We start from the raw sequence: 21,262 nt of genomic DNA, 5'->3' as shown, positions 1-21,262 counted from the left end.
AAGAGTGTAAACTAATGTAGAATATATTCTTCCTTTCATGTCTCTAATCTCTCCACCCTGTTCAATGTCAGATGCCCTGTGAGCAGGTGCCGCAGTCTGCAAAAGCAACAGTACTTTTTTGAACTCATGGGAAAGAGAGATGCTTTGGTTGTGATTTTTCAAATTTACTTTGTTGCATAACAGTAGAAGCATGTCATAAACAGTGTGAACACTTTTGTGTTTCATCAGTATTGAGTGTATGATAAGGAGGCAAGTAGGAAAAGGGTGTTTTAAATTTACTCCAACAGAGTAGTGTCAATATTCCCATGGAATAGGTGAAGGATAAGCACTCAAGGTTAATCAGTGAAGTTTTAATTGTGACAGTGTTCTCATTTCAGTATGTTCACTAATTCCAGTTGTAGAGTAACTCGGTTGCCCCTCTTATCAAGCTAAAACAAAGGGTTATAAACTTTCTTGAAGGTGGTATCCTAGAGAGTACATAAGACCCAGTATATGGAACCTATTCTTCCAATTCAATTGTATTTGAGAGCTTGTAGTCACCTCTAACTTTAAGTACACTTTAAAGTACACTGTGTACTTTAAGTACACTGTTAACCTAGGATTAGAGATTTAGGGAGCTTCTCTCATTTTACTGAAGTCTATAAAGTATGCTGTTGAATTATGTAGGTATAATGCAAGTCTTTGTTTCCTTCTTTTCAATTTGCCCCTTTAAAATAATACTGTATTTTAGAGTTACTAAGAATAGCTAACATTTTTATAGCACTTACCATGTTCCAGGAACTGCTTTCAAAGTTTTATACCTATAATCTCGTTTAATCCTTACAACAATACGGTATGTTAGATTTTATTTTTATTCCTCATTTTCCAGATGAGAAGACTGAGGCCAGAACGTTTAAATGACTTGCCCAATATTACATACCTAGTAAATATTGAATTGAATCCAGAAGGCTTGCCCCACGATCTATGCTCTTATAATACACTATAATCTACACATCAAGGTCTGAGTTCTGTGTGTAACGTCTACAAACTGTATCCCTCAAATCATTTCTCTCTTCACGATAACCATAATGCAGATCCTCATTTTATAGCATTACATAGATTTTGGCCAACAGAAAACTGAGGCAAGTGTGTGGTTTTCTTAACATCTTTTATTGCCTTTGGCATTACCCTCTCTCCTCCCTTCTCTCTAGTAATTTTTACCTACTTCCCAAGAGTGTGTTTTGAATTAACAAGTATTTGGAAAGACTGTCCCTTTACACAAAGGTACTATATAACTGAAAAACAGTGAATTATTTACCATAATGAAAGTTAGCTCATTGGCGTGGGAAGGGAATGGAAGGAGAGGAAACAAAAGAGAGCTATTCCACTTTCTTGAGCACAGTCCCCAGTTTAATCCAAGGAAGGGAAGAGGTGACAGGAAGCTATGTGGTTGCATTTTGTGTCTGCTTCGAATATTATCCAAAAGAAAGTCACTAAAGAAATGTCTGGTCCTGCTATAAAAGAGTGGGGTAAACTGCTCAGTCCAGGCAAAAGAATGCATGGGGTGTGGGCAGCCTGAGTCGTCGGCTTAACTGTAGGGGCGCACAACCTTGTCAATGGAGACATTACATAGGGTTAAAGGGTCTTCCATCTCTAAAGTTTTTTGATTACATTCTTTTTTTTTTTTTTTAAGAACATCTAAAGTAAAACAAAGTGTTCATTGTAGAAAGTTTGCAAATTATATAGAATTCATCTGTAAATAGTTCTTCCCCCATGAACATTACCCAGAGATAGCTGGTGACATTTTGATGTTTATTCTTCTATCTTATCTATTTACTATTTTTCAGAATGAAATCATTGTATACATAATCCCTTAAAACATTTTTTTTTCACTTCGCAGACTGCCATGAGCATTTTCCCATGTCATTAAATTCCTTTTTTATAACACTACTTTTAATAGCTGCACTGCATTCCTTCATATATTATTTCATCAATCCCCTATTGTTAGAGTTTTGGTAGATATCCAGTTTTTACTATTGTGAATGATGCTGCACATGAAAAGCCTTATATATAAATATTGTGAACATCTTAGGTTATTGAGTACAATTACTGGTCAAAGGATATAAAATCTTTTATATACATTGTAAAATGGCCCTCCAGAAAGTTTATGCTTCTTATGCTTTATCCAGCAGTGCATGCTCTTAAGAGGGTATATTTCCCCATACCCTTGCTAATGTTGGATACAACATATAGTTAATGTTTAATACTAATACATTAATGAATGAAATAAATATATTTAATTTTTGCCAACAAAAAGAAAATTATTTTTGTTTTAGCTTGACATTCTTTCATTACTATAAATGCTAAATATTTCATGTAGTTGTAAAATTAGGATTTATATTCATATATTATTACTTTCTGATCCACTCACATAAAAAATATTCTTTCCTAGTTATCCTACTTGATATATAGATTTTTATAGGCATATATCTCAATTTTTTTCCTTTAAAATGTTTTTCTTTGCCCTTCTACCTCAACTGGTTTTGCTCTGTAGAAGTTCTCCCCTGTGAGATGTTTCATTTTTAAGAGAGAAATGGGATATTTGGATTTTCATATACTTATTTTGAAGCATTGCCAACTTATTAAAATATTTTCAACATTGTAAGACCTAAACAGATATCTTTGCAGACTGAGCTCTATCAGAAGTCTGCTAGACAAACGTAAGACGTAGCACAATGATAGGCATGTGGCGAATGATCACAAAATATTTGAGGATCACAATATTCTGCAAAATATGCTAAACACAAAAACAGACCACATTTTTTTTTTTAATCTATCAATCTTTTTCTTTTTTTTAGATGTTGGGGGTAGGAGTTTATTAATTAATTTATTTATTTTTGCTGCACTGGGTCTTCGTTTCTGTGCGCGGGCTTTCTCTAGTTGTGGCAAGTGGGGGCCACTCATCATCGCGGTGCGTGGACCTCTCACTATCGCGGCCTCTCTTGTTGTGGACGGAGCACAGGCTCCAGACGCGCAGGCTCAGTAGTTGTGGCTCACAGGCCCAGTTGCTCCGCGGCATGTGGGATCCTCCCAGACCAGGGCTCGAACCCGTGTTCCCTGCATCAGCAGGCAGATTCTCAACCACTGCACCACCAGGGAAGCCCAGACCACATTCTTAATTATAAGTGTCTTTTCATATATAACGTAAATAAATTAAAATTAGTGATTATCAATCAGTTATCAGAAATACATATAAAGCTGTATTGGATTTAACTGAACTATATGTAACGTTAGAGAATTACATGTAGTTCTGTTTTGCTACTATTTTCTAGGTATTAGGGGGAAGCAAAAATTCTAAGTGTTGATATATAAACTAATATTTACTTGTCTCTTCTCTTAAGTATTAATTGTTTCATATTTGTTTTATTTATTTAATTGTATATCTCTTTAGATATATGTAAGGATGTGTAGAGAGGTAAAAATTGAAACAAATAATCTTACTTGAGAGAATTAGAAAGCTGATACTTGTTTTTAGTTCTCTCTCTCTTTCTTCCAGTGGAGAGTTGGGGAGGTGGGAAGCGTGGGGAAGGAAGGAGAAATTCAGTTCTTTTCCCAGGTTGAGTACGTTACTGGCTGAATTGAATTGTTTGGTGTCATGCCCCAACCCTTGCCATTGTGGGCAATAGCTGATAAATTAGCCAGCTTTCAGGGAAAGTTAAAACAGCTGCTTCTCGAATTTATCTTTCTTTATGCCTCACAGAATTACACCACCATTAATAGCCATGCCGATCACTAAGTGAATTAAATCAAGTTAATTATTGCTCATGCTGTTGAAGCAAATCTTGGAACCTTTATAAATTAAAAGAGAAATCATTGTAAAGGCTTTTGCTTTGCTTCCAGTGTTTGGTTGAAATGTCCACCCCAGGCAAAATTTAAAATGAGACCTTCTCTTTCAGAATCTCTGTCCCCAGTTTCTTCCCCTCACTGCCCTGTCATTGCCTCCAGGCTTCCCAGAGAACTGCCCTCCATCAACTTCATCACAGAAAACTTTGAGCAGAACTGACTTTTTTTGTAAACTGTGTCAGTAACTCGGGATACATGGTTCTATTCCATGGCAGCCCAATCTGAGAGAAGAGAGGAATTTCAGAAATACATCCTTGGTGACATCTCACCAAAGTAAAAACTAGCATAATAGGTTACTTTCCAGGGCTGGCTGCATTTTAATAAAGTAACTCCCAGGAAAGTTAAAGGATGGGAAATGTTTTAGGTGTGATTCAGAGCTTTTTCTTTATCATCACTCAAATTATATCTCCTATGTGTGTAAAACTTCACTCTGGACCTTATTTGCCTTTTTAAACAGTGCTGTGTCTCTCACAGTCCCTAGTGTTTCTGACTTTATAATTTATAATCTGGAGAGGCAGTTGTTTTATTTCTTTATACAAATATTGATTTCAGAATCTTGTAAAATTACTGTGTTACTCGGCTTGGGCTACCATAACAAAATACCATAAACTAGGCTGCTTAAACAACAGATATTTATTTCTTCACAGTTCTGGAGGCTGGGAAATCCAAGGTCAAAGTGCAGGCCGACTTGGTCTCTGGTGAAAATTCTTTTCTTGGCTTGCAGGTGGCTGTCTTCCTGTGATATCTGCACAGGGCAGAGAGAGTGAGAGCAAGTGCCGTGGTCTCTTCTTAGAAAAGGCACTAATCCTATCATGAGGATCTCACTCTCCAAACCTCTTCTAAAGCTAATTACCTCCTAATGGCCTCACCTCCTAATACCATCACCCTGGGAGGTTTAGGGTTTCAACCCATGAATTTTGGGAGGACACAGATATCCACTCCATAACAATTACCCTCTAAATTCTATGATTCTTTGGCAACACTGAGCTTTTGAAAAAATGGTGAAATCACTGGCAGTGAGTGAATCCCACCTCACTCCAGGCATATAACTCTACTCTTGCCCTCCCTGTGTACTGTTCCATGTGTAGATTTCACCCTGCATAAATCTCATGGGGAAAAGACCAATAAATAAAAGTCCCTTCAGTGAGCATGAGTGAGCAAAATGAAAGCTAGAGAATATTAAAATCTCTTACCCTAGCAGTGACGCCATCATTGCAATTTATCTGCTGATTGCATATATTTTTCCTCTTTTTTTTGCCTTGGCTTATCTCATATTACTGTGTCATTTGTTCAAAACCATTAGTAGGGCATATTTACTCTCTGAATTCGGTTTTCATTTGCGATTGTCTAGCATGATGTAAAAGAACATGAAGCTAGTTTTCTATGGTGCCTTTGTGTCAATAGAAAATAAATTCTCTTCATCAAACACCTTGATGGAAGGGTGGAAAACACATAATATGATTTTGTTAAGTAAGATTATCTGACAGAAAATTGTCTTAATGAATATAAAATTTTCCTTTCTTAGGAGGCTACATATAATAATTATATGAGAACATATACTAAACATATGAAAATATTCAAGGTAACAAAGATGTCTGCAGTGTGATTTGCACTTCCTCAGATAGGACTTTTTTCACAGCATACAACCTGTGTAACCATATGCAGTGGCCCTTCTGCTGTTACAAAGTGCTCACTCTTCCTACCTGATAAAGAAACATCCTTCCCTTGCGTGGTTAACTGAGGGATTGGAACTGTCCTTTCATATAGTCTTAAGCAACTGCTTTGTTTATAAGGAAGCAGAAAAGACAGAAAACTCAATGTTAGTTCTTTATAACATTTTTATGTAGTAGAATGTGCAGATTTTATTCACTGGGATCTACAAATTCTTGAGACATAAGATTGCCAGGCTAGCTGGACAGAGGAAGAACTAGGTACTAGGAACTCTGTACCACAGATATGGAGACATAGCTATTCATTCTAAAATCAGAACAGCCACTGGGATATTGATTATTCTGTATAGATCAAAATCAGGGTAAGTGATAAACAATTATTAAATGTTACATTCTTTAATTTAGCCCACATAACAATCATAATCCTATCAGCTAAGTTGTTGTCTGCCTTTTAAAAATTTTACTTAATTTTAAAAATCATCCTACCAGTTAGGTCATTATCTTTTTTATTTTTTAATACCATCCTCCTAACGACCCTAACAACAACAGTGACCTGACAGGTGAAGGAGCCGTGGCCACTCAGGCAGAGAGAAAATGGACTTTTTCTCTGAATCTCAGTCGTTTCATAGATTTCCAACCTCCTTAGTAAACACCTGCCCACCTCCTGGGTAGAGTTGATCTAGAATAAAAGTAGACTACTGCCCAGTGTTTTCTCAGGAGTCTTTGGGCCCAGGAATCATGAAGCCATGGTTAACAAATTGTTGCCATTAATTATGTAAAGAGAAGGGATGACTTACAGAAGATGAATTGAAAATAATATATAATAACAAGAATGACTACTCTGAAAAATTGAGTCACTATTTACAAGTAATTGGGGGATAGAAAATAATTAAGTTATAAAGATATACATTGGAAAGAAACATTTTTAGGCCTAAACATTTGCAAAAGAGGCAGAAATATGTCTCTTAAAATTTTGACTTGGTGTAAAAAAAATATTTATGGAAAAAACAGAAGAGATTCTTGAAATAAGCAGGAATTAAGGTAAGTCTTAAAGGCTCTGTAACATTGAAAATAAATGGAAATAAAGTGGTAGGCAATTCTGGAAAATAAGAACAGGATAATATATAGGAAGACACATATGTGTTGAGTGTTTTGTTTAGTGTAGCTGAGACAGCTGAAGTTGCACACAGTAGGTTCTACATGGGATAGACAATGTGGGAACATCAGAGCATGATGGCTTTGGTTCTCTAGGAAATCCTTGAAAGAAAGTATGGATACCTCATTCACATAATGTTCATTCTCTAGGCCCCATTGAGTCCCACTATAGAGGTGTGCATTCTAGCACTGTGATTAGTTCAAAACCTTAAACCTTCAAAAAAACTTCAGTCAATCATTAAAGCCATAGTTTCTAATTTGTTTTGCCTCCTTTGCTAAGTCAGGTGTTAAACATTTCTCATAAGTCTTTTTTATTTTAGTTCTTATTTTTGATAATTAATCTACTTGGGAAACAAGTGGTATGAATGATAATCTTTCAAATACCTGAATTGTATGCTAATGCTTTTATTTTTTTATGCCCAATAGACAGAATGTGCAAATTTCATCCGGGTACTTCAACCCTATAACAAAACTCATGTTTATGTGTGTGGAACTGGAGCATTTCATCCAATATGTGGATATATTGATCTTGGAATCTACAAGGAGGTAAATATAATGAAATAGCACAAAAACAATTATAATAACTTGTTACTTAATGCCTATGACATAAAATAGTTAGACTTGAACATAAAGATTGAATCGTATTCTGTATGAACTGAATAAGAATTTATATTCCAAACCACTTTATGGATTGCCATTTTGATTGTACACTTTATCCACCTAATAAAAATTTCTTCTATTAAAAGTTTTTTTAGTGATATGATTAAAATAAATTGTATACAGTGTTGAAAGTGCTTGTTTTCTAGGCTCTATGTACAGCTTTATTTTCTCTTGAGTTTCCTTTATAACTAAATCTATTTAGTATGTTGCTGTTGGTAAAAATTTATTTCCCATAAGACCTCGCAACAGAATGATATCTTATAAATAATTTAATTTTTCCCATCCAACAAATTTGACCTGTTCCTTATGTTTACAATAGTAGACACTAAATACAGATAATTTTAATGATTTTCTTAAAATTGTATGGATAGTTGTTATAACACTGGACTTATTATTTCTGCCAGACCAAAGTGACATAGTGGAAATGTGGGATGTATTAATTAGGAGTAATGTATTCCAGCAATCAATGAGCATTTCAAAAATGAGAAACATGCAGATTACAATAATTTAATCAACAACTAACATGTTTAGAGTACTTTCTTTGTGTCATGGACTGTGCCAGGCACTTTACATGGATTGTTTTTGTAATTTCACAACACTGTTAATGAAGTTGGTACCTTAATAACTTCCAGTTTGCAAGTTAGTAAAAACTGAGTCTCAGTAGAATAAAATAACATGCCTAAGTCACCCAACTAATAAATGGTCTAGCAAGGAATTGAACCAAAGTAGTCTATCGCTAGAGCAAGCATGCCCAACTAAGCTTTAGAATATGTACTCTAAATCATTCCTTTGTGTGGGTTGATGGGTTACACTGTCATCCTTATGTTTATGTATATACTTCTTGTGAATAACCACACATATTTGCAGGGTAATTGGCTGAGTGTTTGAAAGTAAAGTCTGGGCTCATGGTACAGGTTTCTTTACACTGATTTAACTGATTCAAGCAGAGATCAAACCCACAACTGTGGCTGGATAAATTTTTCTCTCTAACCAACTTGTCTAACCAGCCTAGACTCAATGGTTTGAAAGTAAAGCAACCCTGATAGTTAAACCTCTGAACCACTAGGAGACTTGGCAACTTGAATCCATCATACTTTGTTGCCAGTGTAATGTTCTCTTGCCTAGCTTTGATGAAGGGTAATATATAACAGTGGCTTATAGCATAGGCTGCAATTACATGAGATAGCCCCACATCTTGGATGTGTTTTGAGGCCTGGGGCTAAAGGCCAAACTCACAACCTTCTGAGGGATGCAAATAGTGTTCATTAACTTCTAAAAGTCACAAGTGCTGAAAGGGAATATAGAAGGAGCTAATTACTTAGCTTGAGACTGTCAAAAAGCCCGGGGGCAGTCAGATTTACAAGTTCTGTGAATAAGAGAATTATGAGTGAACAGGGATATTGAGCCTTGTGAGTTTTCCACTAGTCAGGAGTACAGGTAATTGTATGGCAGCCCTGCTTGAAGATCGTTCTCTTCTAAAATGAATTTATTAGTCCCAGGATTCACTGTCCATTCAGAGGGAAGGCACTTCCATCTTCAAAGAGATAAGATTGCTTCTCAGGTGGCTGGGAACAGGGAAGAGCAACAGATAACAGGGATGGAGGAGAGAAGTGTGGGAAGCGTCTTCCTGGGGACCACTGTTGTGTGCCTGGGGACCACTGTTGGGTGCCTGGGGCAACGGGAAGAAAGAGGAAACAGCTAAAATGAATCCCAGATTTCTATCTTTGGCAGTGAGTTGGAGAGGGGTGTTATTTATTGAGATGAGAAGAGTAACAGATTTGTGGGGGAAATGGTGAGTTAGTTTTGTACATTCTGTGTTTGAGAAATGTTCCGTAGGTCATACCAAGTGGGCGCTTGGATTTCAGGATAGAAGTCAGGGCTGTTGACAACAACTAAGAGCTAAACATGGGGAGCCAGAGTTTGAATTACGGCCCGGATCATTTACCATGGCTCCACGGTCTTCTGCATAAACTTTCTAAGCTTCTGTTTATTCAGCAAAATGATGACAATAATAATAGTAACTCAGAGTTATTTTAAGAATAAAATGAGAAAATGATTGTGCATAGGCGTTGGTATACCCCTTGCTCTATTCCAGTCACTTAATTCGCAGCTGTATTAGGCAACAAGAACACAGAAAGGCAGAGGCAAGTATTTCAAAAGTATGTATATAAACTTTATTTCAGAATAGTGTCTGCAGTCTCTATCTATTTATTTATCTATCCACCTATGTATCTACTCTGCAATACTGGGGGTGCCTGATAGTTGTTTAATAATTAGATTGGAAGTATGTTCTTTCCTCTGGAATCTCCCTTCTGCTGCAAATCTCATATTTAAATATTAATAGTATTAATAATATTAATAATAATTTTTCCTAATGTGATAGTTAAACATTTCCTATTCTTATCTTCTTATGTCTTTACTTCAACAGTATTTCTCTGTGTGCAGTTTAGACAGGTACTTTTTTGCATGATTAATTAGGCTTAAGGAATTTAATGGGGAAAATCTTATAAAACTGAAGTTGTCTCAGAAGTTAAAGTGTCATGTCATTCAGTTTATCTCCGGAAGTCCATTTAATTAGCCATTATTTTTTTACATCATTTTCCTGTTGGTATCCTTGACTCTGGCTCAAGGAAACTTGCTTTCCTGCTGTCTTCTTTCTTCAGGAGATTATAAGGTAGACCTTGTCCTTAGCCTCCGCAAATACCAATTCTATGGGCTTATCTTGAGAATTTAATGAAATGCTGCGTTTTGACAACAGAAGTCTGTACAATTATACGAGTTTATCTAGGACTTTGTACCAACTATGACATTCTCCCAGATGTTTTCTTGGTTTTTCTTTTTTAGCTTTTCACTATAATCTTCTGGCACACCAGGATTCAGTTTACTTTTTCCCTTTACAACGTCCCATTATAGGCTTTAGAGTCAACAATTCTGTTTGACCTGTGGAGAATAATGTGCCCTTAATATTTAAACATTCTTAAGAGCCGTGATCTGTAGGTGTTTTTTCCTGACATATCTCTAGCCCCATCCACAGTTGGGAAACATGCCCTAAATGTGTTCTCACTGGACTTTTTTCATGCCTAGGCGCCACTATCACAACTTGTCATTAGCTGAACTGTTCTAACTAAACATACTTGGGCTTGATCATGTTACATGGTCATGGTGAGTCTATTCATTAATTTCAACACATTTCTAAATCCATGAGTTTGAAATCCTGAGACTAGATTAGTTAAGAACAGGAACTTTGGAGACAGCCCTGAGTTCAAGCTACTGCTTTGCCTCTTATTCACTATGTGATGCTGAACAAGGTACTTACCCCCTTTTATGCTCAATATTCCTCTTGTAAAGCTGGAATTAAAGTAGCTACCTCTTTAGGTTAGGGGTGAAGATTCAATGAGACAATGTACATGAAGTTCCTGGTCCCTGGATAGTATGTATTAATTGTTAAGTACCATTACTCTTAGTATTAAAGTGTATTTACTTAAAACTATAAAATGGCAAATGTTAATCATGCTATTTAAATTGGTATTACTATTTTTTAATAAGGCGGTAATTACTGTTGATCCTGTTAATAAGAAAAAGATCTGAAATGACACATCATACAATAATAATAATCCAAATAATCCAATTTCCTCTATCCCTTTTGCTTCTTTACTTGCTTTCTAGGTAAGTGGCACTGAATGATCCCTTTTAATTGCATGTGTGCTCTGATATAACTTTGTAGATATGCCATCTAGAGAGAATATCTGAAATGCTGAATTTCTCTAACTAGTGCATTTGCAGCCTGAGTCATCAGTCTTTTGCTGGATGGCAGTGTTGTCATTGTTATGAAACACTCAAGCTCATGGGGCCATATTCATTATACATTCATATTTTTCTTGGAAAGTTCAACTTAAGATGTTTTTTTCTCTGAATGTTAAAAGTCTGCCAATGCCATTCTGTCTGTGGCCACTATTATAAAAATAGATGTTTCAGCCAAAATAACTATGTGGCTTTAATGTGCATAGTGTTTTCGTAATAGTGAAAATACTACAACAGGATTTTTTTTTGCCCACATGTATCAACAGCTCTGAAAATGAACTGCCTGCCTTACAACACTTTTAAGTCACTAAAATTACAAAATATCACGAAGCTTAAGTAATTTGGTATAGTTGTAGATGTTTAGGTAGATAGACCATGATAGTTATGAAAGTATAATTATTATAGTAAATTTATTCCTTAGAGGAGGAACTTGGCTTATTAGGCTCAGTAAATTAGTTATTAGGCTTAAGAAATAGGAGTGCTTGATGGTGATTTCGATTATGATAGTGGTCCAGGCTAAATGAATCGATGAGGATATTGCTACTTCCGGTTGAAAATTTCATTCATTATTATCATCACTACTTTGGGCAAATGGAGACCAAAACATGGGAATTGAGTCTTGCCAGAAATAATATTTGTGGAAGAGTTAATAAGCACAGCATGATGTGCATGCTATATGCTCAGTTTTTGTTGAATTAATGAATTAGAATTTCGTTCTTATCTGCTACGTTCTTGCTGATTCGGATATTTAAAAAAAAATCTCACTTGTGTTAATATTTCTCATAACAGGAAGTTATGTTCAAACTAGACACACATCATTTGGAGTCTGGCAGACTGAAATGTCCTTTTGATCCTCAGCAGCCTTTTGCTTCAGTAATGACAGGTAAGATCAGTGATGGATAGTTCTAGCTTTTAGGTGTTTTTCTAAAAAGGTGTATGTAGATTCAACCACATTTTCTCAATGAGTTAAAGATTATTTTGGATTAATCGTCCACTGGCTGTTTGGTTGTAGTTTTCTAGTGTCATGTCTCTCTATACTTAGCTCTTTATCCATAAAGTGAGGCTCCAGTAATCCCTAACGTCAGCATAGTTACATTTTAAATGAACTTCAGGTTGAATTCTTTTTAATACAAATGACACATATGCAATTGTGCTATAATTCTACATGTAGCTGTCCCAGATTTTTTTTTTTTTTTTTCCAGATTTTCTTATATTTAGCGATGCCCCATTTGGTTCACTATGGCAGTTAAATTTAGCAATTCCTTGAACATAATATGTTACAAAATATGTTGAAGATGTGAGTGGGGGGATTAATAATAAGATGCAAGTGGATAAGTGAATAAAACAAATCAAACTATAGAATACAGATAAAAGAATGGTATAACACCTCTCACCCCAGTTTCACCATAACCTGATTACATTAATGGCAATGTGAAATTTTTGCTGGCACATTCAGTCTTCTCTTGCTTTGTATACATCTTAAATTCTCTTATGGGAGGACCGTCCTGCTTAAAGAAGGCAGTACTGTGTGGTCTGAAGTCTTTTCTGAGGAATGGTGGCATGACCTCTGAATTTCAACCATTATAAGGACTCCTTTTGTCTTGGTTTGGTTCATGACTTCAGTCTCTTTTTATTTAACTTGTCCATCAGATGTTTGAATAGACTATCAGAGTGACGCCCCATGACATTTTAATTTTCACTTAGCGAGAACTAATGCTCTTCCTTTGAAGTGAAAGTGTGTGTGTTTTTTGAAAATTGTGACTAATGTTCAGTCATTATCCTCAGAAAATGAGATTGATGATTTGTGATTCTGATCTGTCAAGTGGGGCTGACACACCCTTAATAAAAAACAATAGATTGTAGGTGTTGGTGACCCCTCATAGGAAACCCTGAATAATTTAAATACAAAGAAGACAGTTTTAAAGCCTGGATACACAGATCCAACTTTTATGTTGAAATACACCATTTTTTTCTGGCAAAATGTTTGAATATTTGTAATTTTATGTTTCAAATTGATGGTGTGTTTCCTTTACTCTTACCAAACTTTTTTCATAATGTCTTCATTGATGTTGTTATTGTTATTCTACTTTTTAAAACTTGCCCCACAATGAAATACGGCCTTCCACCATATATATTTAAGAGATGGAATCAGTACCATGTCTACATTTACTTTACATAACTGGATATCTCTCTTTTATATGTATGTGTGTGTGTTTCCCCCTTTTGAAAGTCGACTGTTGTCATGAGTATTTAGGTTGGTTGTTTCCAGTAGTTCAGGAAAAGTCTTATTTCAGTGGATGTAATCGGAGGATTTTGAAAGTATCTGAATCACTTATGCAAAGGCAGAATTTTCAAGATATGTTTCTGAGGAAAACTGAACTTTAGTGATAAAACAGTGTCTGTAGTTGTTCTTCTATTTAGGCATTTAAAAAATCTAAATGCTCTGTAGAGATTAGCTATTTTTAAAATTTTAGTCTATTAAGTGTAACCCCAAGTAGTTGAATATAAAGATTTCTTGAAACAGAGGCTTAGCTCTCAAAGGGGTAATGCATGCTATTGTAGGGACCGTATTCTTCCTGCCTCAGGCCACTCTCCCACTACATGCTAACCAGCATTAGGGAACATGGACCACCATTCCCCTCTTTTCCAACCCCCATCCTTTTCTCCCGCCTCCTCTCCCTTCTATCCTTTCTTCCTCTCTCTCCTCCCCTTCCCCTTCTTCCTAATTTCTTTCCTCCCTCCTTCCCCTTCTCCACCTCTTCCTACCTCTCTCACCCCCTTTCTCCTCTTCTCTTCTCTCTCTCTCCTTCTGTCTCTGGTAAACATGGATATTCACTTTACATAAAAAACAGGACAGAGAAGTTTGGTATGCAGTAATGGCAACGTCTTTCCTTTTTTCAGAAATGCCTGTTTATCAGAACTATTAGAGACATGATTAGCTACAAGGAATGCAACATGTTATAATTACAAAGTATGACTTCAGTGCTGAAAGCTCCCTTTCAGCAGAGGTTAGGCAAAGAAAAGTTGTGGTCACTGAGGTTGTGTCGGTTAAGTAAATACTAATTACACAATTCATTCCTCATTATGGCGTTTACTTTCTAAATATTTTTCTTGTGTTATTACAAAGAGAGACTCCTAATTATGATATGTCCTTGAATTATTTGTGGGGAGAAGGGAAAGAAGAGGAACTTATTCATAACAGAAGCTAAATGCATGTGCAATTATTAATTCAGAAGACACTGGCCTTTTTTATATTCAAGTAGTAGTTAGCATGGGCTTACCAAAGTTCACTGAGTTATCTTTTCTTCATCTAAGCAGATTTTTCAAAATCTGAAGGGGAAATTTATGAAACAATATATTTCTGATGTTAAGCAACAGACATCATTGGTTTCATGCTGTGAAATTAGTCTATTGTCAGTAGTGTCTGCTGGTAAACTCTTAGAAGTCCTGGGTATTCGTTTCTCCCTTGCAGATGAGTACCTCTACTCTGGAACAGCTTCTGATTTCCTTGGCAAGGATACTGCATTCACGCGGTCCCTTGGGCCTACTCACGACCACCATTACATCAGAACTGATATTTCGGAGCACCACTGGCTCAATGGTTAGTGATTTTCACACTTTTGATCGTTTTGCCTTTGCTTTTGGGTAGATAAGAAACTCATGATTATTATTTCAGATGTGTTTTGGAAGTGATTTAGCTCAACATATAAAGTACATTTGAAATAGTTCCTCAGTGCGTTAGACAAATCTCCAGAACCTACTGTGTATATAATAATAATAGTTGACATTTATTGTGTGTGTGTGCTATTGTCCTTGACATTGTTCCATGCGCTACTTGATTTTTTAAAATATTCACAATGATGTAATATGAGAGAGCGGGCCTCTCACTGTTGTGGCCTCTCCCGTTGCGGAGCACAGGCTCCGGACGCGCAGGGTCCGGATGCACAGGCTCAGCAGCCATGGCTCAGAAGCCCACCCTCTCCGCGGCATGTGGGATCTTCCCGGACCGGGGCACGAACCCGTGTCCCCTGCATCGGCAGGCGGACTCTCAACCACTGCGCCACCAGGGAAGCCCTGTGCTTTTTAAAGATGAATAAACTGAGGTAGAGAGAAGTGGAGTAATTTGGTCAAGGTCTTACAACTTGTCAGTTGCACAGCTGGGATTCAAGTTGGCAGTCTTTCTCCTGCAATCTGTTTTTTAATGACTAAGCCAAATACTGTCTGTGAGCATAATAGAAAGGGGTTATTGTAATGCTAACTTCTTTTATTTAAAAAATAATTTCTATTTTGGTTAAAACATGTCCCTCCAAAAATTTAAGCATATTGATATTGACATGAGTTTGTCTGATTACTTTTGTGTTTAGCGGTCATACAGTATTCCAAATTTTCAACAACAAAAAAAAGACTTCCTAAATGAATTTATTTAATGGAAGGAATAGTGAAAGGCTTTTTTTTTTTTAATCTTTTGCCCCACTGCCTTACAACAGTTCAGGTTTTATCATGATTTTCTAAAGTTTTCTGATTAACATAGGAATTTATTTCACCACATGGCACACAGCATTTCTCATTCCCACCATAAATACTGGGTTTTAGTGGAGGAGGCCTAGGTAGAGATTTCCTAGGGGCTATCTCTGTATCTCTCAGTATCATTCAAGCAGTGACAACATAAACAAAAGGGAAAAACACTTTTAAAACATTTCTTTAGTCAAAACCTCCAGATCCATTTGTTTACACAACAGTGCGATCTCTGTTGACCAAAAGAGAACCCTGTTAACAGAGTAAACAAATTTAGAATATCCCCAACTAAGTGATTACTGTTCATTTCTTAACACTTGTGCAAGGCACGCTGATCTTGTGAATATTGTGAAGGTTTCATGGGAATTATTTGGTTTGAGAGTGACTCCATAGATTTTACCAGTAGAAAAGCTTAGTTATCTGTTTAGGTAACAAGATATTATGGATTTATTTTATTTATTTATTTCTTTTAAAGAGTTTGCTGTTTTAAATAATGTTCACTCTTCTTTCTTAATTTATTATTTATTTATTTATTTTGGCTGCATTGGGTCTTCGTTGCTGTGCGCGGGCGTCCTCTCGTTGCGGTGAGCGGGGGCTACTCTTAGTCATGGTGCGTGGGCTTCTCACTGTGGTGGCTTCTCTTGCCGCGTAGCATGGGCTCTGGGTGCACGAACTGCAGTAGTTGTGGCTCACGGGCTCTAGAGTGCAGGCTCAGTAGTTGTGGCGCACGGGCTTAGTTGCTCCGCGGCATGTGGGATCTTCCTGGACCAGCGGTCCAACCTGTGTCCCCTGCGTTGGCAGGCAGATTTTTAGCCACTGTGCCACCAGGGAAGTCCTGATATTATGGCTTTAAAATGAAGTAGAGATTGCATTTCCCAGGCTTGGGATGGCAAATATCATCATGTTGCCACTCATTTAAGAGATTAGTCTATTTTTTCCTTACCTGTGACATGTCCAAAAGAAGTCGACAGTATTGATAAAACAGTAAATGCGGGAAATATTTATTCAACTATTATTTGCCTAACATGCTGTTCTTAGTGCTGTGTGAAGAGAATTACAAAGTAAGAAACCTTTGTGTTGGTTTAGCATTCTCTTAATAAACAACTTTTAAGGGCCTGTGGCATACTGAATGCTCTTCTGTCCACTGGGCCTGCTGAGATTATAGGGGAGGGTCACTGACCTCATGGATGATAAATGCCTGGAGCATAGAAGGAGAGTGGGTGATGGAGCCAGAAAGCTGTAAATATTTTCCTGAAACTACTGTGAAGTTATCTATTATTTAATTCTTTATTTTTATTTTATTGAAGTATAACTGATTTACAGTGTTGTGTTAATTTCTGCTATATAGCAAAATGACTCAGTTATTTTATATATATATATTTTGCGATACGCGGGCCCCTCACTGTCGTGGCCCCTCCCGTTGCCGGACGCGCAAGCTCAGCGGCCACGGCTCACGGGCCCAGCCGCTCCGCGGCACGTGGGACCCTCCCAGACCGGGGCACGAACCCGTATCCCCTGCATCGGCAGGCGGACTCTCAACCACCGCGCCACCAGGGAGGCCCATATATATTCTTTTTCATATTCTTTCCCATTACACTTTATCACAGGATATCGAATGTAGTTCCCTGTGCTATACGGTAGGACCTTGTCATTTATCCATCCTATATATACTGGTTTGCATCTGCTGATCCCAAACTCCCAGTCCTTTTCTCCCCCATCCCTCCTCCGTCTTGGCAACCAGGGGTCTGTTCTCTATGTCTTGGAGTCTATTTCTGTTTCATGGATATGTTCATTTGTGTCATACTTTAGATTCCACATATAAGTGATATCATATGGTATTTGTCTTTCTCTTTCTGACTTATTTCACTTAGTATGATAATCTCTAGGTCCATCCACCTTGCTGCAAATGACATTATTTCATTCTTTTTTATGGCTAATATTCCATTGTATATATTTACCATATCTTCTTTAGCCATTCATCTGTTAATGTATTTAATTCTTTTTTGTGTGTCTTTTTTTTGGTAAGGGATAACTGACATATAACATTGTATTTATTAGTTTCAGGTGTACAACATGATTTGATACTTGTATATATTGCAAAATGGTCACCACAGTAAGTCTAGTTAACTTCCATCACCACATATAGTCATAGAATTCTTTTCTTGTGATGAGAACTTTTAAGATCTACTCTGTTAGCAACTTTCAAATATTCAATACACCGTTATTAATTATAGTCACCAGGATGTACATTACGTCCCCAGGACTTATTTATTTTGTAACTTGAAATTTGTACCTTTTGGACCCCCTTCACCAATTCCCTAATTTTAACCAGAAAATCAGATCTTTGTTGTTTATAGAGGTAACTGATAATAGCAGGAAGGGAAAACTAAAGGAGAAGGAGGACAGAGAGAGAAGGGGCCATTGCACCAAAAACAGGAAAATAAGGGTGGGACAGGAACAAAGGTAGTGGCAGTGGAGGTGGACATGAGAATATACAGCAACAAGTAATGGAAATAAAAGATATCTATTTGGGAACAGAAGAGTCCAAGGATATGAGGAAAAATTCAAGAGAAGATTTTGGGTACTGGGAAAACTTTGCAATGAAAGAAGTCAGTAGAAAGGAAGAAACTGAAGGAGGGAGGCAGGATACACAGTAGAAGTCTCAGTGGATTGAGTGCAGGCAAAATGATTAAGAATTAGGAGACCTACTATTTATGGTTGTAGGACATTTAAGGCAGATTGCTTAGTGGTTAATAACCAGAGGGACCATATAACCTGGTCTGCCCTGGACATTTCCAGTTTACCTTTGCTGTTCTTTAACTCTCTGAAGTGTCCCAATTTAGACAAAAATTACAGCTCTTTTTTGTGGAACTTAATAACCTAAGTTTAAATCCTGACTCTCACTTATTTGTGACCTTGGTCAAACCTTTCTGTGCATTGAAATTCTTTGTCTAAAAACTTGGCATAATAATAGTATCTGTTCCCAGGGTGTTACAAGAATTAAATCTTATAGGGGAGTCTGATGGAAGGCAATTGTAAAAGCAATTCAGTGTCAATATTATCATCACCATCATTATTGTTATTCCTGAAGGTGAGAGAGGTAGCACAGTGGGACTAAAGCTCCGGATGCTCTGATTCTCTGACATCTACTTAGCATTTTTAAGTTCAGACCACCATTTCCTTCTCTCTCTCTCTCCATTTCATAATTCTGTGAGCTCATCCATTCTAATAGTTTTCTGTGTTCTGTTTTCTGTGTTCTTGTTTCCTAAAACTGTATTTCCAACCTTTTCCTGTAACTAAGTGACCTTAAAAATATTTATTGCTATGTCTTACATTGTCATCTCAGATTAAACAAAAGGAACTAGTTGCTTAATATGGGAGTAAAGATATCTAAGCCTTGGCCTTGATTGTACTACTAAAGTGCTTTGAGATTTATACAAGTTGTCTAGTGATCTTTTGCTTTAGTTTCTTCAAATAGATATATAAATATAGATATATAAAAGACTAATTGGATCTAAAATCCTGTGAGTCTAACTCAAAATTATCTTGTTTCCCCTTTCTAACCTGCCCTTCAATACCTGTTTCCTGATTTTTATCTATCTTAAGTTTCTTAACTTCATCCACTCGGTTACCTTGAAGTTATCTTTAATTTCTTCCTCTCCTTTATCTCCCTTTATCTAATCTGTCACAGAGAGCCTTTATTTCCTTCAGAATATCTGTTGACCTTGTTCTTTCTATGGCCACCATCTTTCTTTAGGTCTCCATCACCTTGTCTCTGGTTTACTGCTACTATTTTATTGTTTGTTAACTCATTTCCCTATGTCTGGTCTCTTCTGCTTCAAATTTATTTTATATAGCATCCTTCCTAGTCACTGTATTAGGCACTTTTAAAGTATTACCTTATTTAGTGGTATAATTTTGAGAGAATTACTATTTCCACTTAATAGTTGGGGATAGATTAGAAGTCAGATAAATAGTCCGTGGTTAAACAGTTATTGAAAGTGAGATTGAAACTCAGGTATGTCTCTCTAGCTCTACACACTTTATTCTTCTCATTGTATGATATAATCCGTCAACCTAAATTCTGTTAATGTGATTATCCATCCTCTGCTCTTGCAGCCTCACTACAAATAGGGTCCACATCACGATGCCATTTTGGGCAACAGCAAACTGAGGATGTGGGTCTGCATATGGAGACCGTGGCAGACAGAGAAAGTGTGGTTAGGCAATCAATGTGGAAGACCTAGACAGTCAGCTGTAGTCATTATTGCGAACATTTGCTGAGGGATGGGCTGGCCAGAATCAGAATAGCATGATGCTTCAGGAGGCCCAGTCAGTCAGGAGCTTCTTGGTCCATGGAAACTAGGGCAAAGCTAGGGAGAAATAATAGAAACTACATGAGATTGTTATGAGGAAGTACCCAACATGCTAAGGGAAAAGGTTGGCTTTTGGGGGGGAGCATTTCTATTCTCCATTCTGAGAAGTGGCCATTTTCCAGATATAGTCAGCCTAGGGTCCAAAGATAGAGGTCAAATAGGTCATCTGGCTAGTGTCAGGAATGTGGGGAGACAAAAAGCAGTGATTGCTAAAGGAACTGTGGTGATTTGGGGAATATTAGACATTGTCTTATTCGACCTTACATTCCACAAATTGAGACTCAGTATGAAGAAGGGACATGTTCAGGTCTCCTAACTGCCAGACCCATCCTTCCATTACAATACCAAACTTCTGACGAGAGTATCATATCATGTCTCCTGCATCTGGGCGCTTGACTGCCATTTTAGTGGTAGTTATGGGGGTGAAGGCTCTGTTTCTTCCTTAAACTGGACCTGACTCAGCACAGTAGCTGATGCAGGCTACTTGCTCTAAAGCTGCACTGTCCAATGTGGTAGACACTAGCCACATGTGGCTATTTAAATTTAAATTAAGAAAAATGAAATAAACTTAAAATTTTGTTTCTTAGTCACACTAATTATATTTCAAGTGCTCAAAAGCCACATGGTCTAGAGGCTATTGGACAGCACAGATATAAAACATTTCCATCTTCACAGAAATTTCTATTGGACAGCACTGGTCTGAAGTGTACTTTTTATTAATTATGTACAATAGCATAATCACACAGTATAATACATATCACAGTGCAATCCACAATCACATAATGCAACAGATGTAAATTTTCTTTACTGTAGCATGGAGATGTGAAGCTCACTCCCGGATTTTGTACAGTTATTGCCAGGTCGAAACAACTGACAGATACTTGATATTTCAACTAATGGGGTCAATGTCTAATTAATTTCTCCTATACATATTATTCCATCATTGTATTATTTATTTCTGGTTAGACAGTTTGAGAATTTTTTTCTGTTAAATTTTGCTTTCTGTACTTTGATTTTTAGTTAAAACCCCTACTTTTACATGTCTGTAATAAACTCTTGTAAATGTAAACAGATATGTTTAGATTGAGTGGAATACAAAAATTAAATTTGCAATTGAGTATTTAACTCTTAAGATGCAGGTTTTAAATAATTAACCTTTTAAAAAATATGATTCTACATGAATCATTTTTATCACTGAACCGC

At 36.8% G+C, this 21,262-nt stretch overlaps 1 protein-coding gene across 1 annotated transcript in view; it reads left to right on the top strand.

The window, feature by feature from the left end:
* SEMA3D (semaphorin 3D) overlaps positions 1-21,262 on the top strand; it is a 144,978-nt gene that overhangs the window by 60,354 nt on the left and 63,362 nt on the right. Inside the window, exons 4-6 of the mRNA XM_007463741.1 lie at positions 7,134-7,253; positions 11,958-12,051; positions 14,641-14,769. Of these exons, the coding sequence (XP_007463803.1) occupies positions 7,134-7,253; positions 11,958-12,051; positions 14,641-14,769 (343 nt within the window). The remainder of the gene's footprint in view (positions 1-7,133; positions 7,254-11,957; positions 12,052-14,640; positions 14,770-21,262) is intronic.

The sequence above is a fragment of the Lipotes vexillifer genome, unplaced genomic scaffold, assembly GCF_000442215.2.
Source record: "Lipotes vexillifer unplaced genomic scaffold, Lipotes_vexillifer_v1.1 scaffold427, whole genome shotgun sequence".
Classification (NCBI taxonomy): Eukaryota; Metazoa; Chordata; class Mammalia; order Artiodactyla; family Lipotidae; genus Lipotes; species Lipotes vexillifer.
The sequence above is the reverse complement of the archived record's forward strand: the minus strand, read 5'-3'. Positions and strand labels throughout refer to the sequence as shown.